Source organism: Lithobates pipiens, unplaced genomic scaffold (assembly GCF_037356315.1).
Source record: "Lithobates pipiens isolate NorthernLeopardFrog02 unplaced genomic scaffold, aLitPip1_a1.2 Scaffold_27, whole genome shotgun sequence".
In the NCBI taxonomy this organism is placed as follows: domain Eukaryota; kingdom Metazoa; phylum Chordata; class Amphibia; order Anura; family Ranidae; genus Lithobates; species Lithobates pipiens.
In genome coordinates this window covers 30,933,820-30,960,655 of record NW_027507788.1, presented here as the reverse complement: position 1 = coordinate 30,960,655, position 26,836 = coordinate 30,933,820, and the positions used below count along the sequence as shown (strand labels likewise).

General features: G+C 40.9%; 2 protein-coding genes across 3 annotated transcripts in view; one reads left to right on the top strand and one right to left on the bottom strand.

Annotated features, from left to right (window-relative positions):
- LOC143933726 (uncharacterized) overlaps positions 1-26,836 on the top strand; it is a 57,347-nt gene that overhangs the window by 6,811 nt on the left and 23,700 nt on the right. The window lies entirely within an intron of this gene.
- Positions 1,368-17,313, bottom strand: LOC143933137 (uncharacterized). Its single transcript, XM_077456073.1, has 5 exons — positions 17,177-17,313; positions 14,613-14,738; positions 8,034-8,180; positions 4,286-4,435; positions 1,368-1,739 (listed from the first exon to the last, which is right to left on the bottom strand). The coding sequence occupies exons 1-5, from the start codon at positions 17,229-17,231 to the stop codon at positions 1,576-1,578; spliced, it is 642 nt and encodes a 213-aa protein (XP_077312199.1). The 5' UTR covers positions 17,232-17,313; the 3' UTR covers positions 1,368-1,575.

The window sequence follows — 26,836 nt, the reverse complement described above, 5'->3', positions numbered from 1 at the left end:
TATATATATATATATATCCTCCTCAATCCACATGTCATATCAGTCCCTTCTTCAAAGGAGTTTACAATCTAATATTTCATAACAGTTATCCAGATACAGGTCGCACATTATGAACACTTCATTTTAATTATAATTGTGGGGTGAGTCCAATGAACCCAGAGGGATCTCACACAAAAACAGGGAAAATACAAAACTCAATACATATTCATATTCATATACATATATTAATGTGCAAGGTTTTTGTGCTCACTTATCTATCTCACTCATAAAGTCTTGTTGGCCATCCCATTCCAAATCCATGGGTATTAATACCTTGGTGCCAGTGCTTCCAGGCCCTTTAAGGGGTTTCAGATGCCGGGAGGCGGGCCAAGGTTTCTGATCATGTGACCACCGTGATTGGCTGTTATAGTGGTCACATAATCGTAAAACTCCCAAACGCTAGTATGCATTGGGAGCTTTTCAGTACCCGATGGCTACCATGTTGGGAGAGCGCAAGGAGCGTGCTTTCAGTAGGGCAAGATGTTTTAATAGGGCCACATATATGCGGCTGCTCAGCATTAAGGCCCACCCACGAGTGGCCGCATATATGTGTGCGGTCCATGTCAATGGGTTAATATAGAGTTGACCAACTCTTGGCAACTATAACAGCCTCTACTCTTCTCAGAAGGTTTTGAAGTGGGTCGGATGAACTTTGTGCCAAAAGAGCATTTGTGAGATCAGGTACCGATGTTTAATGAGAAGACCTGGCTTGTAAGTGCAGTCTTCCATTCCATCCTAGAGATGCTTAGTAGGGTTGAGGCCAGGGTGGTGTGTGACCATTCAAGTTCCTCCACACCAAACTCATCAAACCATGTCTTTATGGAGATGTTGGCTGAGAAGACCTGGCTCATTCCAATTCATTCTGAAGGTGTTCAGTAGGGTTGAGGTCTGGGCTCTGTGCAGGCCACTCCAGTTTCTTCACACCAAGCTCGTTAAACTACAGTATGTCTTTATGGAGCTGGCTTTGTACACAGGGGCACAGTTATATCGGAACAGAAAATGACCTTCCCCAAACTGTTACCACAAGGTTGCCATGATAAGCTAACATGTCTTTGCATGCTTTATCATTAATAGTACCTTTCACTGGAAACAACTGAACTCAGTCATTAGCGTTCATATACTTTTGACCATATAGTGTAGGTAGGAATGGTCAAGTGTTAAAAATGTTTGGTATATATTGTAGCAAATTTGGTGGGAAATGAACGCAGCACCTACATTGAAAATATGTGATGTATTTCGGAAGCACATTTATTTTTATGATAAGCAGAGAAAATCCAACACTCCTGTATAACAGCAAACCAATATCCTTTATTACAAAAATGGTGAAATACAGCAGATAAAAAAACTCCAATGCGTTTTGCCTGAAATGCGGGCAGCTTTTCTCCGCATACTGTACAATATTGGAAACTATCAGAAGCTACTCTGCCTGTGCACCCGGTTCCTACAGTCATAGATGGTCATAGGTTGTAGCGCATTCTATCTATTACTTATCACTAATGCACTGTCATTACTCTTCACTTTCTTGAACCATGGAATTCAGTTTTGTGGAGGTTTTATGTTTGATGAAGGAGAAGATGTAGGTACATAGCACTTGTTTTCCAGTTGCTTCGTTATTCTCAAACCAATCATCTCACTGTGGCTGTATTCACAACCCGCCTTAGAACTGCATCCTTGTGCTGAGAAGTCAGCCTCACCTCCACCTGTGAAAAGATAATCATCCACATATACTTTATATATAGAATTATATGCAAATAGACAGATAAACTCTGTAATTGTGTGTACTCTACTGCTTCAAGGATCAGTTGCATTGCCGGATTACCAAATAGACAGAGTAAACACCGGATACACAAAATAATATTGATTTAATCTTGAAAGAAATTAAGCTTTCTTAAATTGTTCACAAAAGAAAAAAAATCAATTGACTCAAAGAATTGAAAACTTTACATTAAAGACTATATAGAGAAAATGTTTTTTGGAATAAATGATATGATCTTATTTCTTCTGTCACTAATATTGACAGAGATCTACTGCTCCCTGTCATCGGGAGCAGTGATTGCTGTCATGTCAATGGAAGCCAATCCCCCCACAGTTAGAATCACTCCCTAGGACACACTTAACCCCTTGATCGCCCCCTAGTGTTTAACCCCTTCCCTGTCAGTGTCATTTACACAGTAATCAGTGCATTTTTGTAGATCTCTGGCTCTTTGGCTTCCTTCAACCACCAGCGACCATGCCCAGACGCAGGAGAACACCCGGCCAGCCACAGAAACAAATGGTTTTCTACCCGGCCCGCAGCACAGGTCCTGTCCAAGATGGCACTGGCACTGCACGGAGCTCCTCTTCTTCACACCAGCAAGCACAGGGATAAAAAACACATGATCGCAGACTGCCATTCCCTCTCTATGGGGTTGACCTTAGTAAGTCCTCACCTCCCTTATCTCCCACATCCCGCAGCCCAGTGAAGTCTAGGCCCCAGATGAATGGCACTGCACATGACACAGCTACATCTGCTTCTCTCCTCTTCCTCATGCCTGAATTACAATTACAGTTGGCCATTGATTGAAATTCCTGCATCTGACCAGCCAGTGTCTGAACTGGCCATGAGAAACATGTTATTTATCCCAGAGGCACAGTCTGCACGCTGACCTATCTGCAGTTCTAGCCCCTCTCTTCCATACAGTGCAGGAGCATGACCAGAGACTGTAACATGTGTAAACCAAAATAGGCAAAATGCTCACAGCCTATAATGAATTAATGGACCCTCACACTGACCATGACACAGAATTACAGTAACTGAGGCTAAAAATTGCAGACCTTGAGGACTGTTCCAGATGAAACAATGCAAAATTTTATGGCATACCTGAATCGGTCACACTAGATCTATTGGTCCCTTATATTAAACAGCTTATGAAGCAACGTATCCGTTGCTCATGGATATTGAAATGGCCATAGATAGAGCCCACAGGACACAGAAACCTGACTTCCTGCCTGCTTTGATCCCTAGAGATGTCTTAGCGCATATTCATTTTTATCACACCAAAGAAAAGCTGATGTCTGCCGCTAAAAATACCTCTGCACCCTATACTGGAAACAAACTCTACCAAAACAACGCTCCTTAATAGGAAGAAATTGGTCACCATTATCAAGGCCCTCCACAACAACAATATTGGGTACCAATGGGGATTCCCTACCAAACTCACCATCAAATAAAATGACACTTAGGGGTTTATTTACTAAAGGCTAATAGACTGTGCACTTTGCTCCAGAGCTTAGTAAATGAGCTGTGGTCGCCCGTCCATAAGGGCACCACCACCCTAATCCATGCGCCTGGCCCCCATTCTACATTCAGGATTCCAATGTTTTTTTGTTTTTTTTAAGCACATGATTAGAATCTGATGCTCCAATTGGCTTCTAAACAGGGTGGGCTCAGGGTGCGCCCTGAGCCCACCCAGTTGTGTGAGAATAGCGAATTAATGTTCTCTATTGGCTTCCTGATTCTCCTCCTGGCCAATCAGGAAGCGAGTCCTGAGATCCGATTGGCCAGGGGTCTCAGGACACACTTCTTGATTGGCCGGGAGGAGATGCAACAGCCCTGGAGCGAGGTCTCCAGGTACGGCTCACCTGCAACCACATCCAGCACTCCCCAGCTTGGACAGTGGAGAGAGGAGGAGGGGATATCAGAGTGTCATCCCAGCCAGGACTTGTCATCTGCCTCCTAAGTTAAGGAGGCCTCAGATCACCACCTTCCTGTCTGTCCATCTCCCACGGGGGCAACTGATCACCGCCTTCCCATCTGTCTCTGGCTGGACGTGGGGGCGTGCAATTGGTGTGCCATCCCCCCCAAAATATTGAGCACCAGCCACCAGTGTAAATGAGGTAAAGCTTTACTTTGCAAAGAATACCAGAATGCGTACAAGGGAAAAAAAACAGCATTTTTGCTTGCACATGATTTGATGATTGCTTCTGCTCTTTACTAAGCTCTGAGGCAACTTCAATTGCAGAGTGCCTTTAGTAAATCAACCAAAGTGCTTTGGATTGAGACAAGTACACACTATAGAGGGATATGCTTTGTTCATATTTTATGTCTGAGGTTTACAACCACTCTAATAAACAGACATAACAAATTACTTTCAGTAGTATATCCTGTATAACAGATCAGAAGGGAGCAAATCCGTTTATCGTTATGCAATAGCAAATTTTAACAAATGGCAGACTTTAAAAAAATAAAGAAATAAAAAAAACTTACAAGGAAGCTTCATAGTTCCTCTGAACCGTATACACTGATCATCTTCTCCTAAACAAATTGTTGTTCCTGTTGCATTACAGCCAGCCGTGGAATTAAATGCAAAGCAAGCTGGACATACAATGCCTTTCGCTTGAGTTGAAATGTTTGGCACTAAGAAAAGGAATAAAATGTCTTTATAAAAGGATTTGATAAAAAAAAGTGTAAAAAATAAATAAAATAAATATTATATTAAATTAATATATTATTGATAATAATAATAATAATCATAAAGTTATAGGGCATTATGGGGTTGATTTACTAAAGGAAAATAGTACTTTGCAAAGTTGCCCTCGGCAAGTGCAGTTGCTCCAGAGCTTAGTAAATGAGGAAAAGATTCCCTTTGCAAATAATACCCAATCACATGCAAGGAAAATAAAAACAGCATTTTTGCTTGCACATGATTGAATGATGGAAGTCAGCAGAGCTTCCTCTCATTTATTAAGCTCTGGAGCAACTGCACTTGCATTGCAATCTATATACAGTTGAATGGTTTATTGATCTTTTTTTGTTTTGTTTTATTTGCTGTCAGTATTGGAATTTTACGTTTAGGGGATGCAAAATGTTAATCAATACAAGCTTGCTACAACTGCCAATTTCTAATGTCAAGTTGAAGCTTAGGGAGATGATAAATGAAAGTGTAAAAAAAAAGCTGAACTTAGGTTTAACTATTCTTAAAAATGTTCCTTTCCCCTCCTCCTACCTACCCTGCCTGTGTGTGTGTACTTAGCTATTTTTAATCTACTCTCGTCACATGAGCTCTGGATCCCTGTATAAAGTAGCACTGGACAACAGCTGTGAGTTTCCAGAGATATGACATCGCACATAGGCTCCCAATAGCTCCCTCCTCTCCCCTGCAGCAGCCACTCACTGACACAGGGGAGCTGAAGTTGCAGGATCCCATGTCCAGACCAGATTAAGAATAGTCATACACATGAATCTTTTTATACAGGGTAGGCAGGATAGGTAGGAGGAGGGGTAGAGAACTGGGACAGACCTAATTAAGACAGGGGTTTTTGGCGAGGACTAGAGGAAAGCCTCCTCCCCACTGATTATGGCCCTTGAGAGAGCAGATAATTTTTTAATGATTAACCACCACCTAATGGACGGTGGATTACTTCTCTGAAAGAGGACAATAAAGATTCCCTTCTTGGGTGGATGGAAGGGTTTAATAATAGTCTTGTACATGTTAATGGTCAGAGGGAATATGGTGGCCCTCCTGCAGACTGGGTTGGAGAGGCTCCTTCACTTGGGGCAGAAATATTTATCAACCATAATCCTCAAGAGATCTTAAGAGATAAAGTAATTCCACTGTATCAGACTGCTGGGACATTGTATGTCTTCTGATGATGTGTCTAGTGGTTAGAATGCAAAAGTTTGAGTCTCTTTTATTGTTAAAGCGGTAGTAAACCCGCTATTTTTTTTTTTAACACCTGCAAAGCAAAAGGCATAATGAGCTAGTATGCACCGCATACTAGCTCATTATGAAATACTTACCTTAGAACGAGGCCCCGACATCTGGCACGATCCACGCCGAGGGAGCTGACATGCTCCCTCGGCGTTTCTTCCGGGTATCGTGGCTCCGGCGCTGTGAGTGGCCAGAGCCGCGATATCGTCACTCCCGCGCATGCGCGCGGGAGATTTCTTTCCGGCCGCTGGCCACTGCTGGATTTTCAGGCCGAGAATCCCCTCGTGCGCATGCGCCGCTGCAGTCAGCGGCGCATACCGAGGGGAATATCTCCTAAACCGTACAGGTTTAGGAGATATTTTTTTTACCTACAGGTAAGCCTTATTATAGGCTTTCCTGTAGGTAAAAGTTACAAAAAAGGGTATACAACCACTTTAATTGGGTCACCTATTGTTTCTGTCTGTCTGCTAGTATTGTGTGTACTCCACCTTGTTAGAAAACTATTGCGGGATGTTATATGTTTATGTTGATTAACTTATGGGTCAATTAAATCACTGTCAGCTATTAGTTGCTAGATGTGGATTACCAAATAGTATATGTTGATTATTCCTTAGGTATGTTAATTATATTTCTGTATACAGTTTCCTTTGCATACGATAATGAGATCAAGCTTTTATCTGATTTTGGGTGGTATATAAATACTCTGAGAGTTTTCAGTAAACAGTTCCAGGTTTGCATCTAAGCTATTACCAGCTAGTCTTGGCTGTGAGCTATAATATCTGGTTCCTATGTCCAGAGTGGAGGAAGTTATATCTTGATAGAAGCACCCAAGCTGGGTGCTGGATGGTTCCATCACAGGAACATTTTTAATAATAGTTAGATTTTTCTTGTACAATAAAGCTCAACTACATTTTTAAGTGATGATAAAGTAAAAAAATATAAAAGCAGTTTGGGTTGCAATACTAACCTCAGTCTGGAGCTGCCCCTTGCAAGACCTTTTTTTGACAACAAAATATCCTCAGTCCTACAGATTGAATGACACCAATCATCACTCAATCTAGAAGACTGGGGACTCTGCTGTATGTAGGGTGCCATGAGATGTGATGCTTAGGAAAATGTTATCATAGCACCTTTCATTCACTGGGGTGGATTTATAAAGACAAATAGACTTTGCACTTTGCAAGTGCAGTTGCTCCAGATCTCTGTGAGTGAATGATATGGCCGTGCGGGTGCAAATTTCAATAGTTACAACTACTTGGGGGGGGGGGGGGCTGCACAAATTATCATGGGGGGGTGGAGGGCTGTTTGGAGGTGGGAGGTCCAAGGTGGGCGGGTGTAACGTGCAACATGGTCCAATCGGTGGAACTAGCCTTTAAAGAGGATCTATCAGAAACTTTACAAGTCTAAGATTAGAGAAATAAAACTGCATATAAAGTTAACCTAGACAAAAATTAGCAGTAACCCCACTGTAATGGTAGTTTTGTTCAGCTTTGAACAGGGCCGTCTTTAATATTAATTGGACCCTGGGCAAACATTTTCTTGGGCCCCCCACCCATGCAATTTCACTCTCCACCTGCTCTGAGAACTACAATAAATAGCAGCTAGACTTAAAATCAGATCAGACAGCAATTGCGATTGGTTGCCAGCTGTTACAGCATATCATTACTGCTTACTGACTGGTTGCTAGAGGTTACAGTACACATTACGGCTCACTGATTAGTTGCTAGAGGTTACAGCAAATGATTTCTGCTTGTTAATTGGTTGCTAGAGATTACTGTACAGCAAAAACTGCTCACTGATTGGTTGCTAGAGGTTTACAGCACATCATCTCCTCACTGCAGGGGGGCATGATATACATATGAATGCCGCCTTTATTTACGTATCAATGCCGCCGGCCGCAGCTGTTTACTTATGAATGCTGCCGCTATTTACATACGAATGATGGTTATTTACATGTAAACACAGGGTCTGCAGATGAGTATTTGTACATAACAATAGGGCAGGGCAGCATTAGTACTAGAACTTCACACTGAGGTATCGGGACACAGCATGGGACTAAAACTTCAAGGGACAAGGGAATTTAAACTGGGATGGTTGACAAGTATGAGGCAGCTGCTTTGGGCCCCACAACAATGACAGGGCCCAGGGCAGCTGCCTCTTTTATCCTGCCTTAAAGGCGGCCCTGGCTTTGAAGTATATCTAAGACCAAACTCTAGCTAAATGATATACTTTATTTTTAACCATAATGCAAGAGAAATACAAATAAGAAATTATATATACACATGTAGACTTTTATGTACTTACTTTGAAAGAAACCGGTGTTACACCGTTCTCCTTTACAACTTTGGTAGGAAAGTTTTACAGCAACATCCATACCTACATATGCATAAAAAGTTTTGTTGCCAGGCAAGTTCAGCGTGCATCGCTTAGAGATGGAGCGGCATGTTTGGCCTGTCCCAAAAAAGTTTACAAAAAATGGGGGGCAAATAAAAAAAATATAAGTTAATGAGATTTTATTTCAATAGGTTTTATTGAGTTTTTAGTACAAAGATAGTAAAAACAGTTCAGTTTCAACAAAAACAGAGCTTTCGCCTTGCATATAAGTGAGTCTAGCTCATCTTGATCAAGCAACATATATGATTATGTTTGTTAATATATGTAATGTTACATGTGATTATGTTTTTATATTTAACTTATGAAGCAGGCGGAGGGGGATGTGAGGTAGGAAGGTAATAGGGGAGGGGGAGGGGGAGGAAGAGCAGGATAGGGGAGTGGAGCAGGGAAGGGGAGGGGGGGGAGAGGGGGGTTATAGGAGGGGAAGGGGGAACTAGGGAATGGGGGAAGTAAGTTAAATAGTTACATAGTAAGGTTGAATAAAGACACCAGTCCATCCAGTTTAACCTGAGAGAGTGTGGGTGCAATTATCTCTATTTTTATTTAAGGTACCTATATAGTGCTGTCAAGTTACGCATCGCTCCACATGTACATTGCACACTCACATCAGTCCCTACCCTCAAGGACCCCACAATCCAAGTTCCCCAACTCACATTCATATACTAGGGCCAATTATGGGTGAGTGGGAAGGGGCCACCAGCATTAGACATGTGCAATTAGTTTCGTCAAAAATTCGTACGAATTTACAAAAATTCGTACATTCGGGAGGATCTGAAATACGAATTTCTATGCTTCCGAATTTTGTACGAAATACGAAATTTCATACATGAATTTCGGATCCAAATCCCATTACAACGGAAACGTGACTGGTGTTTTGTTGACCAATCAGAGGTTTTCTTCTGCTGCTGAGTGAGGGTTGGGAAAATGACCTTCTTTAATATGGGAGTGGGAGACTGGTACTGGTAGTCGATGGGAGATTCAGAATCGGTCAAAATAAGAATTTTTGTTAATTACAATTATTCGTTATGATGAAGTTAAAAACCCAGGAAGTCAGCACAACACAGGGATGGATTGTTATGAAAAGTTAATGAACCTAATGAAAATTCCTATTTCGTACAAATCCAAATTGAATTTCGGACATGAAATTCCGAAATACGAATTAACAGCTAATATGAAACGTAACGAATCAAATTTATTGACGGCGCACATGTCTAACCAGCACATCAAGTGAGGAAGTTTTAAAACAGTATAGAACAATATGGTTCAGAACAGTCAACAACAGAACAATTCACACGTGAACTTTACATTTTGGATGTGTCAACCAATGGGACCATTGTACAGAAAATTTGTTTAAAATTTGTTGAATATTTTTCCTAGCTATTATCTTTTCTATTTCACATTGTTGATGAAGATCCGCATTTGTGCTAGATATGGAGGGTGATTCTGCGGTTTTCCATAACCTAGTGATATTTAGCTTGGCTGAACAAGAAATGTGTTATGACAGTTCTAGTGTTTGAAGGGTATTTTTCTAACCCTACATGGAGCAGCATTAGTGAAGGGATAGGAGTGGAAGGCAAGCCAGAGATAGTGGCGATCAATGGGAAAGTGTGTCAAAATGAGGTGAGGGATTTACAATACCATAGAACGTGGGCTATGGAGCCTATGCTACCACAGTTCCTCCAACAGCATGGTTGGTTTCTGGGTATATCTTCGATAGTTGGTAGGGCATTAGATACCATCTATGGCAGAGTAAGGGAGGGATTGCTGGGCTGGCTGTGAGCTGTTTCATCCCTGCAGGGCTTTTATTTAGCGGGGCTGGCTGTGGAGGGAGAAGCAGGGGGAGATGACTCATTGTCCGTCGCCAATTTGCCCGTGGATCGTGTCTGCTAATGGGAAGAAGTTTTTCAGCTTCTGCAGCCCTTTGAGGAGCTTCCTGCGCTTCGACACTGTACCCGGAGTCGTGTGGGTTAATTTTGCCATAGATTTGTTTCCTTGGAGTCACTTGTTGGTGGGTAAATTGCGGCACACAGACTTCAGGCTTCCATCCGCTCCCCCGGCAAGCCAAGCCCCCCCAAGTTAATGAGATATTAACCCTTTTATCTTATTACTGCGTACAGTCAGGCTTCATAAATATTGTTTTGTATTTCTTTTTTTGCAGCAGTGGTCACAGCAGCACTAGAAGAGTCAGGTCCCGGCTCTATTACAAAATGGCACCCGCTCGTGCTCTGAGGCCCCCCCCCCCCCATCCTAAACACTGCTCCAATCAAGAGTGCTGCCAAGAGAGCCAGAACACTGGTGATTACAGCAATGTCCAGGTGGGCCTGTCAGACTGCTGAAGAGCCATGCTGCTGTGTTGTGCGTTACAGCAGGGGGCCCGACTCCCCTAGTGCTGCCAGGTGTATTTTACTGATTGTAAATAATAAACATATCATACTTACCTGCTCTGTGCAGTGGTTTCGTACAGAGCGGCCCAGATCCTCCTCTTCTCGGGTATCACGCTGGCGCTCTGTCGGGTGCCCCCTCAGCAAGTGGCTTCCTACAGGGGCACACGAGCCAAGCCACTGCTATGTGTGTGCATTCACACATGGAGCCGAGGTTTGGCCCTGCCCCTTCCTGATTGGCTCACTGGCTGTGATTGACAGCAGCAAGAGCCAATCAGGAGTGTGAGTCCCTGGAGAGACAAGGCTCTCGTGGACATCATTGGATCAAGAAAGGGCTCAGGTATGTATTGGGGGGGCTGCTGTACACAGAAGGGTTTTTTTTGCCTTCATGCATAGAATACATGAAGGTAAAAACCTTGTACCTTTACAACCACTTTAACTTTTGTAGCAGTATTTACCTGATAAAAAAGGGTAAACATTAGGCACAGTTATTACTGTATATGCAACCTGATTGCATTACACTAAGGCCTTTGTGACTGTAAAAGATGTGATTGAGCTGCATTTGTACCCCTCCCAACTGCCCACCTAAAATGTGCAATGGCAGCCAGAGGGGTAGTATAAAATGCTTTGCTTTGCAGAGTAACAAAATTGATGCAACATGTTATACTTAGTAGGCAGTACAATCATCAAACATGAGCCATGCATGTGGCTGCACCACAATCATGAGCCAAGCACTAAAAGCATTTTGTTTCATTTTCATTAAGTTTGGTTTCTGAATTCATTTAGTTTGGTTTAGTTTTTGTTAAATTTTGTTTAGTTGTTAAAATGTGTTTCCTTTATTAATTTTCTAACAAATTCCAACTTTTCAGAATGATTAGAATTCAGATTGGTCGAAAAACAATCAACATATCCGAGTTCTGTGTAAAGAATAGCTGGTTGTCAAGCAGCTGGCCTGTGTCCTTAACAACCATGAGTCATTATCTGTCAGCGGCAATAGAATTATTTTTTAAAAACGGCGTAAGGGTTCCCCCCAGTCCATACCAGGCCCTTTGGTATGGACTATTGCTGGACAATTGCCAGAATTATTTTCTTTACATTCAGATGTCAGTGGTCATGGTTGTTAAAGACATCGGCGGCCAGCTTCACGGCCCGTTGCTTAACAACCAGCTATTTCTTCACACAGAATTTGAATTGGTCGTTGCTTTTTTTACCCATATGAATTCTAATCGTTCTGAAAAGTTGGAATTCTTTCAAAAACGAATAAACAAAATAAATTTTAACAGATTTCAATGAAATTAATTTGTATTTTTTATTCTGAATTTGCCCGAATTTGTATTCAGACCAAAGCGAATTGCACATGCCTAGGAGTAAGCATATCAAGACATTTTGGACAATTTCATGGTCCCAGCTTTGTGGGAAGAGTTTGGGGATGGCCCCTTCTTGTTCTAACATGACTGCACACCAGTGCACAAAGCAAGGTCCATAAAGACATGGATGAGCGAGTTTGGGGTGGAGGAAATTGACTGGCCTGCACAGAATTATGACCTCAACCCGATAGAACACCTTTAGAATGAATTAAAGCAGAGACTGGGAACCAGGTCGTCTCATCCACTATCAGTGCCTGACCTCACAAATGCGCTTCTGGAAGAATGGTTAAACATTCCCATAGACACACTCCTAAACCTTGTGGATGGCCTTCCCAGAAGAGTTGAAGCTGTTATAGCTGAAAAGAGTGGGCCAACTCAATATTGAACCCTATGGACTAAGACTGGGATGCCATTAAAGTTCATGTGAATATAAAGGCAGGAGTCCCAATACTTTTGACAATATAGTGTATTCAGGCTTTCGGAACAATATTCTAAATATTATGTATCTTTGTCACATATTATGTAGCAGCTTTTCACTTTTTTCCTTTTGAGTTAGTATTGTAATATTTTCCATTTATACTTTGGAATAATATTCTTCCTTATTTAAGTAGATGTGTCAAATAATAGAAGAATGTATCATTTGTATCCACAGTAACAAAATGTTTTAAATTATTACTAATCAAAGTAGAAAAAAAATTCAAAGAGTTACAAGTATTGCCTCTGATAAATATACAAATACCAAGTACCATCATCCACAAATCTTAGATATCAATAGATTGTTTAGTTTTGTTATATTTTTAGTTAATGAACAGCTTAAAAAAATCAAATCATTTTTGCAAGACTATATCATAGGAAGGAATCTATGTTTGTTCCAAAATAATAATGTTATCCTAAGCAATGACAAAATGATTGCCAAATAGATAGGCCTATAACAGAAATGTAAAAATTGCTCTCGTTCATAGGGGCCATCACCAAACTGTTCCCACAAAGTTGGGAACATGAAATTGTTCAAAATGTCTTGGCATGCTCACTCCTAGACATGTGCAATTCGTTTTGTTCCAAAAACAAATTCAGACGAATTCCAAATCTCAATATGAAATAGTAACAAATTTCATTGAAATACGTTAAAATTTATCATGCTAAATTATGATTCTGGTCCAAAGCATTTCAAAAATATTTACAAATGAAATTAGGGCTTTTTTTCACTTTTTTTTTAGATGCACTTAATTTTGCACTTTTTGTATATGTCATTTTGCCCTTTTTTTTATATGACATTAAAGAAGTGAATGAACAAAATAAATAAAATCATAACAAAAGTTTGAAAAATCATATTTAGAAAAATGTAAATACCGTATATACTCGAGTATAGGCCGACCCGAATATAAGCCGAGGCCCCCAATTTACCCCCAAAAAAACTGGCAAACTTATTGACTCGTGTATAAGCCGAGGGTGAGACATGCCTGTCCATCCCTGTGTGTGTGTCCGTCCATCCCTGTGTGTCCGTCCATCCCTGTGTGTCCGTCCATCCCTGTGTGTCCGTCCATCCCTGTGTGTCCGTCCATCCATCCCTGTGTGTCCATCCATCCATCCATCCCTGTGTGTGTGTGTCTCCATCCATCCATCCATCCATCCCTGTGTGTGTGTGTCTCCATCCATCCATCCATCCATCCCTGTGTGTGTGTGTCTCCATCCATCCATCCATCCATCCCTGTGTGTGTCTCCATCCATGTGTGTGTGTGTGTGTGTGTGTGTGTGTGTGTGTGTGTGTGTGTGTGTGTGTGTGTGTCCAGCCTACCTTTGTCCCGAGCCTCCGTCCCGTGCCTTGCCTCCTTGCCTCCGTCCCGTGCCGTGCCTTGCCTCCTTGCATCCGTCCCGTGTCGTGCCTTGCCTTGCCCCCGTCCCGTCCCGTCCCGTGCCGTGCCGTGCCTTGCCTTGCCTCCGTCCCGTGCCCTCTTCGTCGGCGGCCATTGTAAAGTTCAAAAGCTGCGCCGCCGCCTTCGCCTGTGATAGGCGGAACACTGAATTTCCCAGCAGCCTGTGTTCCGCCTATCACAGACGTCGTATCATCCTCGTCCGTAGTACGAGGATGATACGATGTCCGTGATAGGCGGAACACAGGCTGCTGGGAAATTCAGTGTTCCGCCTATCACAGGCGAAGGCGGAGCCGGAGGCGCGGCTTTTGAATAGAATGGCCGCTGTCTGTCTGCTCGACACGCTGATCGAGCGGGCAGACAGCGATGACTCGAGTATAAGCCGAGGGGGGCACTTTCAGCCTCAAAAAAGAGGCTGAAAATCTCGGCTTATACTCGAGTATATACGGTAATAACATGCAGGAGAACAATAGTTAATGGGTGAATAGAAAGAAGAGGTTACTAGGGGCTGATTAGAGTAAACTAAGGATTAATAAAGGGAAAAGGAACATATTTTATTTTAAAAAATCTTTTTTTTTCTTACTTGTCAGATTATTTTGAGGCTTCATGTATATGGATAGTTTGGCCAATAAGCATCAAATCCTTGTGTTCTTGGGCACCCAGGATGCACAGGTGCAGCATCCAGCCCCATTGCCAGCAGCCTGTTAAAATCTATGAAAGACTGAAGTACATGCTGCATTTAGGGCCATATGTGTTCAGGAACATACGCCCCGAACACAGGAATTATGCCATTGGTGCAGTATATGGTCAAGGTCAGTTGGCTGCAACGTTTGGGTAGAGTATAAAAGAAAAAGTATACTTAAAACCCACCAAGGCTTACAAATTCTTCAGAGATGGTCATGCACTCACTGCCTTCTGGGCATTCTTTTTCTTCATGTTTACAGATCTCGGAATTGGTGGCATCGCAAGTATAGCACGTGTTCTTATGAGCTAGAACTGTAGAAAATGTATAAAGGGTTAATATTAGGGCTGTTACTGATTAAAATTTTCACGTTCGATTAATCAATCTTTTTTGATCGATTAATCGATTAATTTTGATTAATTATAACGCACATACAGATCCAACTACTTTTAGCTGATCTCCTTGCATTGCAACTTGGCATTAGTCAGTGGTAAATGTGGTATACACTATATACAATCACCCGACACTATTTAGTTTCCACAATCCATGACTTAACTTCACAGTTCACACAAATACGTTTTAAATTCAAACTGTAGCACTAACGTAAGTCATTTATTTTATTAAGAAAAACGTAGAAAGTTAGTTTAACTTTAATTTTAAAACGTATCTAGTATATTGACTGTCAGTCACTTTATAGTAGGTATCACTTTAGCCAGTCACGCAGACATACCAGAGTGTTTACATTTTGTTTGTTTTTTTACAACAATGTTAAAAACGGAGGTTATCAAATTTGCCTACACTTAGCTCACTGAATGATCCCAGTTAACCACATCCATATTTACCATCGCTGTCCAGGCTGTTCGGTGACGTCACGGACATCAACGTCACTGGACTCCTCCACCCCTTCCCTTCGTTAGCAGATGGAGGCCCTTGGAGAAGGGAAGAGGAATCATGTGATGTTGATGTCCGTGACGTCACCGAATCTCCGACCGAACCCCCTGAAGACCCGGAAGCCGGCGGAGAGGTGAGTACCGATCAAAAGAATTTTGATCGATCAAAAAAATGAATGATTAATCGGGGAATTAATCTTTAATTTTCCCAGCCCTAGTTAATATTGCTATTTTATAGGTGTGTATAACTATCGTCACATGGATACATTAGACCTATAGAGAAAAAAATTCTTGCATTCAATCACTTTGAAGTTGAACTTCAGCAATATAAAAAATAAAAACATTAAATAAATAGCCAATTAAAAACCAAAACAACAAATTCTGTATTTGCTGCAATATTCACTTTCAGTCAAAAGCTTTTGCCTGCGGTACTTTTTTTTGCTGCTAGATGTCCTCAGTCTGATTGCCAGCATCATTCAACCCACTTCCTCTGATCCCAGTTGTTTTGTGGACACTGGCTGCAGGGACCTTTTCTGCCCACATTTTCCCTATTATTTGTTATTGCTATAGAGTAACAGTTTTCTTGGATTTGCCCAAAGACTATTCTTTGTTTTGTTTAATTCTGAAATATACATGTTAATTGAAAGAGCTGGCCACATTGGCCTCCGGACAGTCTGCTACTGAGATCGCCTGCTATTCCCTGTTTAATAAGCTTCAGCCTTGTTGCCGGACAGTCTGGTCACCTGGGTTGCCTTAAGTGCTACGTTAATTAACATGTTAATTATATCATTGTCATCTAAGTTGTTGCGGGGGTGGGGGGGGGGGGGGGTTGCCATGAGTCAGCCTTACCTTGTTATCTAACCCCTTGTGTTAAAAAGTATTTAAAAAGCCTGTATCCTGCCTAATCAGTCAAAACTCATACAAGCTATTGCCGGCTAGCCTTGTAGTCAATGCAGCTATAATATCTGATCTCTCTTATGGTCAGACTGGAGGATTACTGATGGAAGCACTCAAGTGGAGTGTGGGATAAGATCCGTCACACCAGTCATTCTGGACCCCCCCTCCATCCTGTGACTGGACAGTGAAAAGGAAAGCAGCATGGTAATGGACTTGTCAGCATATCAACTGATTGGCTCTTTATGCTACTTCTTCTTCCCACACTATAACTCCTGTTTTGCAGTTATGCATGGTCCCACAATGTAAAATTGGCATTTGGTAAATAAAAAATAAAGCTAAAAATGAAACTATCCACTGCGGATTACTTTGAAGAGAATGGTAGGTTTGTGTGTGTAAAAGAAGCTTTAGCAATAAAACAACATTTGTGTGCATATATTAAACTTGCAACTAGGTCAGGGATGGTTGATGTTAATATTGATTAGGATATTTGAAGGTCTGTACTCTTTCCCAGACCTGAAATAACTTGAAGTGACTTTTGTGTCTTGATATGTAATTTCTTTGTGATTGAGGGGGACCTTAGCCGGTGAGAACTAGTGGCAATAACAAAAAGGTCTTTGAATATAAGGGTATTCAAAGTCCTTTTTGACACAATCTTGTTTAGTTAACAACATATGAACTATAAAGTTATGGTTTTGAAAATATTATATATTAAAAAAACATTATTTGTCCCAAAAAGTTGGTTGGTAGACCATTAGACTGATCCAATTATAACGAACCTTCTGAGTCACTGTCCTGAGTTTTGATTTGAATTGCTACATTCCAACTGTAGGTCAAAAAATATAAAAATAATTGAACTCAAGTGATGCTAAATAAACAAATAAATAATAATAAGAAATATATATATATGTGTATGTGTGTGTGTGTATGTTACCAAAATATATTTATTGTTATAAGAGAATACTTACTGATTGGTAGCTTGAATAATAAAATAAGGAAGACACGGATAATAGCAGAATTCATTTTTTCTTGGGTTGTCAGTTGCTTGGCGATGTTGGGCTTTGGATGCTTCTCAATTTGTTGAAGTCCCCCACAGCTTCTGATATTTATGCATTCTTTTACAGCTTTGCTATATTGACACAGTACAATAATATCAATATACAATACTCTGTGTATGGATAAATATTTTCAATTAGACAAACCCCTGTACAAAACACTAAATGTAAAGGTTATGTTGACCTAGTTCAACAGCAATACCTCCTGATTTGGCAAGCAAGATACTTAGTTGAAAAATAATTGGCCCAGATTTGTTTGATAAGCCCTAAAGCTGTACGGATGTTTTTTTTCTGTATGGACAGGTAGTCACGCAGCCTGTATAGACCATACCAACTGGATCCAAGACAAATACTAGTAACACAAACCGATTTCCATTATACAGTGAAGGACTTATGCATCATTCTGTAGACCAAGTCCCTTGTTTGAAAAAGGAAAAACACATTTAACCACTTTCAGACCAGACCAATTTGCTGGTCAAAGACCAGACCACTTTTTGCGATTCGGCACTGCATCGCTTTAACTGACAATTGCGTGGTCATGCGACGTGGCTCCCAAACAAAATTGACGTCCTTTTTTCCCCACAAATAGAGCTTTCTTTTGGTGGTATTTGATCACCCCTGTGGTTTTTATTTTTTGCGCTATAAACAAAAATAGAGCGACAATTTTGAAAAAAACGCATTATTTTTTACTTTTTGTTATAATAAATATCCTTCAAAAATATATAAAAAAACATTTTTTTCCCTCAGTTTAGGCCGATGCGTATTCTTCTACATATTTTTGGTAAAAAAAATCGCAATAAGCGATTATTGATTGGTTTGCGCAAAAGTTATAGCGTTTACAAAATAGGGATAGTTTTATAGCATTTTTATTAATAATTTTTTATTATTTTTTTTTTGCTAGTAATGGTGGCGATCAGCGATTTTTATTGTGACTGCGACATTTTGGGGGAACCATCGGACATTTTTGACACATTTTTGGGACCATTGTCATTTATACAGTAATCACTGCTATATAAATGCAGTGATTCCTGTGTAAATGACACTGGCAGTGAAGGGGTTAACCAGTGGGTGGCAGTGTAGGGGTTAAGTGTTCCTAGGGGTGTGTTACTAACTGTGGGGGGGTTGGGCTTTCATTTAGTGAACACTGATCTCTGCTCCAATCACATGGAGCAGAGATCAGCGTCACTAGTTGCTAGGCAGAATGGAGAAATTCTGTTTACTCTGCATTTCCTCCATTCGGCCGCTCCGTGAGACGATCGCGGGGATGCCCGCGGCGATCGAGTCCGCGGGTCCCGCGACCGGACTCACGGGGGTCCCGACCAGCGCGGGAGCGCGCCGCCGGCGGTGCGCTCCCGATGGCAGGGCGGCATTGAATATTGGACGTACCTGTACGCCAATATGCCTGCCCGTGCCATTCTGTCGACGTACATCGTCGTGCGCTGGTCGGGAAGTGGTTAAATGAAGCAGAAACACGCAAGTTCATTCCCTTTCTTAGATTAAAACCTCAAGGAATATTTAAAGCATTGTGTTGGTCCTACTATACCAAGTTCCTCATATGGCCTATTAGAGTATGGCTTTTAAATACTGACTTTAAGATAAAAAATAACAAATCAAGATCAAAGAAGAAGTATTACTACATACTAAAAAATGCCTTTTGAATCCCCCAGAGAATCAATGCTTGGGCACTTGGTCCTTCTCTGATTTGGAGCCCATCGCTAGGCTAGTGTGGTCAACAGCTTCCCAACGACCACCAGTATCCAACCATGTTAATAGGTGGATGGATAACTAATGTGGGCTGAAGGACAGTTGTTATTTTCGGCAGCAGGTGCCCACTGGAGACAAGTGCCACCAGTAAAGCAGAGGGTAGGGTCAGCTCCATTCATTACACAAATATTGGTAAAAGATCTTTCAGCACTGTTGAGGCTGTGTGATCTATCTGCTGGTGCTGTGTTTGTTGATAAGCAGCTGGCAGATAGATAACAAAGCCTGGACAGTGCTGAATGTTCATTAACAAAGATAAAAGATCATGCAGTGCTGCTGGGCTGTGTGAAGGGTTGTGCAGGTACATACGTGTACTTGTACAGAATGGCAAGGAACCTTCGTTTTCAGTTGCAGAGTCCATGTCCAGAGTAGTCCTGCAAGTGGTGAGATTGCTGGAGTTGTGGGAGGGTTTCAAGGCCACTGGGAGAGAATGGAGCAGTTGGAAGCAGAAGCTGCTGATCAGAGCATGGGCAGATGGGAGCATCTGTCTCCATCCAGTCATACAGCTATGCAGAGCTAAATGATCTTTTACTTTTGTGAATGAGTAATCAGCCTTGACAGGGCTGTGTGGTCTATCTATTGGCAGATCTGTCACACAGCCCCACCTGTGCTGACTACTCATTCACAAAAGTAAAAGATCATTCAGTGCTGTTGTTGTCCAGCCTATGTGATCTATCTGCAGTTAATTATTAAAATACACAGCACCTGCAGATAGATCACATAGCTCCAACAGTGCTGAATTAAATTTTACCAGTGCTTTCATTGCAAATGATGTCAGCGCTAATAGGATAAGCTAGCACAAAAGTAATTTTTTTTAGAGAGAGTGAGTGGTAGCGATAGCATTGGTTGTACCTTCCCAATGGGAACACCCACAAATTGGGGTTCAGACTAGGGTGCAGCTACACCAATCAAAGACAGGAATAGAATGTGGCTTTTAATGTGTGTTATATGCACTTGGTTCCCTGGGGGATTCAGCTATAAATTTTCATGTTGTGTTGCTGGTCCTTCTGTAAGTGAAGTCATTTATATCCCCTTTGTCAATAATTATTTGTTAAAAAATGTTCTCTCTGAAAACCATGTAAACTTGTAAAAACAAAAAAAGACTGAGCATATTGATAGAAGAAGAGAGCAGAGTGACAAAAAGAATAGCTCAAAAGCAAAGGTACAGTGTGATATGTCCCTTATGCTTATGCCTTATAGTTCAGTAGAAAATGTCCATCCTCGGATGACTCCCACCACTGTATTGTTCCAATACATCCAGGGTTAATACAACTAGGGGGCTTTTCCAGGCTCTTATCAATAGGGCCTAACTATGCCCGCCTTTTCTGTTCAGCTCCAACATTCATAGAAGCTATTACTACAGCTTCAATGGATGAAACACCATCTATGAACGTAGGAGACAGACCTATCAATCATCCATCCATCCTTCATTCAGAGATCATGCGCTTCTAACAGCCCCTTTGTTCTATTAACCCTCCCCACACCAGAAGATTGTGGCAATGGGGAAGAGGGTGGAGGTATTGGAGAATAGAAGATTTCTAATGAACTACAAGACAGAATCACACAGGACACCACACATTAAGCAATGTTCCTTGCGTTTTAGTTTTTTTTGTTTTTTGTAGACTTTGTAAACTTAGGCTGTAATATATTATTTCCATTTATATCAAAAACACATCAAAAGAAAGAAAAAAAACACAAATAAAAATAACACTGTATAAAGTAAACTAACCTATCCTTAATACAAGATTATGGGGATTTTTTCAAGCAAATTTTGTGTTTTAATGACAGAAATTGAGTTAATCTAAGCTAAATTTTGCTAATAGTGAAGTTGGTAATTTTGCAACAAAATACATTTCTACCAAATCAGTTGGCTCATCTTTGGTTACAATATTTTATAAATATGTATTTATAATTCAGATTTAATAGAATTCATGACATCCAAGATTCTAACTGTTTATTCAATTGTACATTAGCATTTTGTATAAACCCGCTGCTGAAGAAAAGCACCCCCACAACATGATGCTGCCACCACCATGTTTCACGGTGGGGATGGTGTGTTCAGGGTGATGTGTAGTGTTAGTTTCTGCCACACATAGCATTTTGCTTTTAGGCCAAAATGTTAAATTTTGGACTCATCTGACCAGAGCACCTTCTTCCACATGTTTGCTGTGTCCCCCACATGACTTCTCACAAACTGCAAATGGGACTTCTTATAGCTTTCTTTCAACAATGTCTTTCTTCTTGCCACTCCTCCATAAAGGTCAGATTTGTGGAGGACACAGCTAATAGTTGTCCTGTGGACAGATTCTCCCACCTGAGCCGTGGATCTCTGCAGCTCCTCCACAGTTACTTCTGCTTCTTTGATGAACGCTCTCCTTGCCCGGCCTGTCAGTTTAGGTGGACGGCCATGTCTTGGTAGGTTTGCAGTTATGCCATACTCTTTCCATTTTCGGATGATGGATTGAACAGTGCTCCATGAGATTTTCAAAACTTGGAATATTTTTTGATAAACTAACCTTGCTTTAAACTTCTCCACAACTTTATCCCTTACCTGTCTGATGTGTTCCTTGGCCTTTATGGTGCCGTTTGTTCACTAAGGTTCCCCAACAAACCTATGAGGGCTTCACAGAACAGCTTTATACTGAGATTAAATTGCACACAGGTGGACTCTATTTACTAATTAGGTGGCTTCTGAAGGCAATTAGTTCCACTAGATTTTAGTTAGAGGTATCAGAGTAAAGGGGGCTGAATACAAAAAAAAGCCACACTTTTCAGATATTTATTTGAAAACTATTTTGAAAACCTTTTATCATTTTCCTTCCACTTCACAATTATGTGCCACTTTGTGTTGGTCTATTACATAAAATCCCAATAAAATACACATTTTTGGTTGTATGTACATGACACAATGTGGAAATTTTCAAGGGGTATGAATACTTTTTCAAGGCACTGTAATACTTATTGTTGTTCCTGGGCCTGTAACTGATTTCAATGTGACACAAAGCACTGTGGCTATTCTATTTTTATCAACTATTTTAACCATTTCTCGACCGCCACACGACGATGTACGTCGGCAGAATGGCACGAGCAGGCATATTGGCAGGCATATTGGCGTATATGTACGTCCAATTGTATTTGCCGCCCTGCCATCGTGTGTGCGCCTCCGGCGGCGTGCTCACATTCCGGTCAGGACCCCCGTGAGTCCGGTCGCAGGTCCCGCGGACTCGATCGCCGAAGGGATACCCACGATCGTCTCACGGGGAGGCTGAACGGGGAGATGCCAATGTAAACAGCATCTCCCCGTTCTGCCTAGCAACAAGTGACACTGATCTCTGCTCCATGTGATTGGTAGTAACATGCCCCTAGGAACACTTAACCCCTACACTGCCACCCCCTGGTTAACCCCTTCACTGCCAGTGTCATTTACACAGGAATCAGTGCATTTGTATAGCACTGATTGCCGTATAAATGACAATGGTCCCAAAAATGTGTCAAAAATGTTCGATGTGTCCGCCATAATGTCGCAGTCACAATAAAAATCGCTGATCACTGCCATTACTAGTAAAAAAAATAAAAATGCCATAAAACTATCCCCTATTTTGTAAATGCTATAAATTTTGCACAAACCAATCAATAATCGCTTATTGCGGTTTTTTTTACCAAAAATATGTAGAAGAATGTGCATCGGCGAGGGAAAAAAAATGTTTTTTTTATATATTTTTGGTGATAGTTATTATAACAAAAAGTAAAAAAGAATGCATTTTTTTTCCAAATTGTCGCTCTATTTTTGTTTATAACGCAAAAAATAAAAACCGAAGGGGTGATCAAATACCACCAAAAGAAAGCTCTATTTGTTGCGAAAAAAGGACGTAAATTTTGTTTGGGAGCTACGTCGCACGACCGCGCAATTGTCAGTTAAAGCGACGCAGTGCCGAATCGCAAAAAGTGGTCTGGTCTTAAGCCAGCAAAATGGTCCGGTCTGAAAGTGGTTAAGATAAAAGCCTAATACAGATATTCTATGGAATTATTGCAGGTTAACAGTGTGTTGGACTGTGCACACATGTATCACATAGGAATCAATTAACTCATTTTGTAATGGATAGAATTTACAATTAGGAAATTTGTTGCCATTTTTAATGCTTTTCATCATCTTCTAACCTCAGTATTCTGCCGCCAACAATGTAAGTCATTTACAAGTTTGGAGCAACAAAGCACTCAATACTGAAGTAGAATTTTAAATGCTTTCAGCCGATACAATCTTGTTTTTTTTCAGCACATGCAAACAATAATCATAATAAATAATAATAAACTGATGCCAAAATTGATCAATAGCATTGAATGAGTTAATCAATAATCAAATGGATTAAATATAGAGGAGCCGGTGCTCTTCATTCATGGTGGACTTCAATCCTTAAATTCAGTATATATTATCCAAATAATACAGTCCTTGAAAATATAAACATATATGTGCAGTCCTTCAATATGTGAACCACACATAAACCTTCTTTTTATGAATTCACACAACATTTCTTAGTAGGCTCTTTGTTCATAAACTAGAAACAATGTTAACTAAGGATGGCAGAGAGATGTGATTGGAAGCTTTCAGAATGGTCTTAAATGTGCCAAGGGTATGGCCAGCATTATAATGGCCACATACAAAGCTATTCAATTAAATTTAATTCAGTTTCATTTAATTCAATTTCTACCACTTTTGACCATTTATAATTTATCAGCCTTCTAACCTGTTGGCAAGGAGAAGCCAACACTTGTATACATACACAACCCCAGGGAAGCCAATCATTTTCTGCATGCACTTGTTAGCACTACGGGATCTGCACAAACAGCCCAGCAGGTTGACTTCTTAACATGCCATTGGAAATTCAGTTGTTTTCTTTTCTTTAGGGTATTATAAAGGACATGCACAAAAGCATATACACATGGAAAAAAAAACTGTATGTACATTAATAATATGATATTTTCCAAAAAGGTAATTCATTTTTTATTCATGCTTTTAAAAAGCAGTATTATAGTTATCAGTAGGGATGGGCCGAACACCCCCTGGTTCACACCAGCACATGCGAACAGGCAAAAAATGTGTGCGAACATCCGAACCCTATTAAAGTCTATGGGACACGAACATGAAAACTCAAAAGTGCTCATTTTAAAGGCTTATATGCAAGTTATTGCCATAAAAAATGTATGGAGACCCGGGTACTGCCCCACGGGACATGTATCAATGCAAAAAAAAGTTTTTAAAACAACCATTTTTTTCAGGAGCAGTGATTTAATAATGCTTAAAGTGAAACAATAAAAATGAAATGATACTTTAAATATCGTGCCTGGGGGGTCCCCTTAGTCTGCCTGTAAAGTGGCACATCTGTGTGATGTGTATCACAGTGCCGCAGCAAAAGGACATTTCTAAAGGAAAAAAAATCATTTAAATTGCTCACGGCTGTAATGTATTGCCGGCTCCTGGTAATATAGATAAAAATCAAGGGAAAAAATTTGTGTGGGTTCCCTCCCAGTCCATACCAGGCCCTTTGGGTCTGGTATGGCTTTTAAGGGGAACTCATCCCGACAACCCTGGCCATTGGTTGTTGGGTTCTGCAGGTGGGGGGCTTATCAGAATCTGGAAGTCCCCTTTAACAACGGGCCCCAGATCCCGGCCCCCCCTATGTGAATGTGTATCGGGTATATTATACCCCTACACATTCACCAAAAAAGGTGTCAAAAAGTAAAAAACCACAAAAGACAGTTTTTGACAATTTGTTTATTTTAAAAAACAAGTATCCAGCAATTTATATACATCGTCAATCATGCCACCCGACGGACCAAAAAATAAATAAAAAATTTAAATACTCTTCCCCCACGGGAGGCCTCCCCGTAACTGGTGTCTTTTCCCTGTGACAGCTGTTATATAGGCAAGGATGTCAATTGGGGCGGGGTCACTCAGTTATGTTACCGGGTGGCCCCACCCTTGCCTATATAATAGCTGTCACAGCCAAGAGACAGCAGTCAGCAGGAAGCCTCCCATCAAGCTTTTTTTTTTCTATTTTTCAAGTCCATCGGGCGGCGTGATTGTAACATCTGACAAAAAATCTAAAAACACTGAAGCAGCAGATGATATTTAATATTTGTATATTAATCAAACATACTTGGGAGTCCAAAGGTGAAAAAAAATGTATTTATAAGAATTATTAATAAATATTGCACAGTCCAAAAAACATTCCTAAATCTTCACTATATATATTATAGGCAAGAAAGTACGTATATTGATTGTTCACTATTATAGATTTGGAATGAGACATTGATCTCAGGCACGCATAGTATAAAGGTTTTTTTTTTTTCTCACTTTTCATTACATCTTATCAGCATCTTCATAACCCCTTTCCTTTGGCGGAGAGGAAATTACAATTAATTCAGGGGGTTGAAACACCTTGAAAGGTTTAGTCACGATTATCACTTTTTTCACTTAATAGGAAAAATATAAAAGGAACATAACATATTTAGCTTGGAAAGTATCTCTGGTTTCTGACTTAAAGGTATAGCGCCAAATCTACCTAACTTTTATTTTTCATTCCTAAATCTTGCTGACGAAAGCTTCAATCACTGTGCTCCTGGTCTTAAAGGTGCCTCAGATACTCCTCATATAAGTGCTCCACCACAAAGTGTACAAAATGCATGTTTACCAATAGGGATGAGCCGAACACCCCCCGGTTCGGTTCGTACCAGAACTTTCGAACGGACCCCACGTTCGTTACGAACGTTAGAACCCCATTGAAGTCTATGGGACTCGAACGTTCGAAATGGAAAGTGCTAATTTTAACGGCTAATATGCAAGATACTGTCCTAAAAAGGGTTTGGGGACCTGCCTCCTGCCCCAGGGGACATGGGTCAATGCCTAAAATGGCCGTTTTGGCGGGAGCACTGATTTTACTGACAATGAAAGTGAAAAAAAAAGTGAAATATTCCTTTAAATATGGTGCCTGGGGGGTGTCTGTAGTATGCCTGTGAAGTGCCACGTGTTTCCCGTGTTTAGAACAGTCCCTGCACAAAATGACATTAAACGGAAATAACACCATTTAAAACTGCTTGCGGTTTTAATGTTATATCTGGTTCCTGCAATATGGTTGAAAATCATTGAGAAAAATGGCATGGGTAGCCCTCCCTGCCCATTACCAGCCTATTTGGGTCTTGTACGCATATTAAGGGGAACCCTGTACCCATATTAAAAAAAGGAAATGCGTGTGGCCCCCAGGCCCTATATACTCAGAACAGCAGTATACAGGCGGTGCAAACAAGACAGGGACTGTGTAGGTTTGTTGTGTTAAGTTGAATCTGTTTGTAATTTTCAACTGGTACATTTTTAAAGTGTAGCTCCAGTCAAAAAAACTATTTTTAAGCTTTTTGGAAAACATAGGGAAGGGTTATCACCCCTGTATAATTTGTTTTGTCGTCCATCTTTTTTCATCTCACTTGCTGCTGTCTCCTTGCGTTTGCAAGTAGGAGATGTTTGTAAGTTGGATGTTTGAAAGTAGGGGCCTGCCCTATATGCTCTGCAGAAATGGCGGAACAAGGTGTTGGTTTTGCCACAACATTGTAAGCCCTGAAAGTGACTCTTGGTGGGCGCTGGAGCGCCCTGCTGTGAACGATTATATCAAGAATTGTAATTACATGCCATTGTTGAACAGTGGTAGAAAAATTGACCTTTGGTGGTTGTGGTGCTGGTGCCACAACACTATAAGTCCTCACCGTTACACTGGGTGGGCACAGGAAGGGGCCCTCCTGTGAAATATTATATCAAGAATTGTA

Coding starts and splice junctions, on each gene's coding strand:
- LOC143933137 (XM_077456073.1), bottom strand. CDS start 17,231: ATGAATTCTGCTATTATCCGTGTCTTCCTTATTTTATTATTCAAGCTA. Junction 14,739..17,176: donor ATTATTCAAGCTACCAATCA/GTAAGTATTCTC, acceptor CATTTTCTACAG/TTCTAGCTCATAAGAACACG. Junction 4,436..8,033: donor TAACACCGGTTTCTTTCAAA/GTAAGTACATAA, acceptor TCCTTTTCTTAG/TGCCAAACATTTCAACTCAA.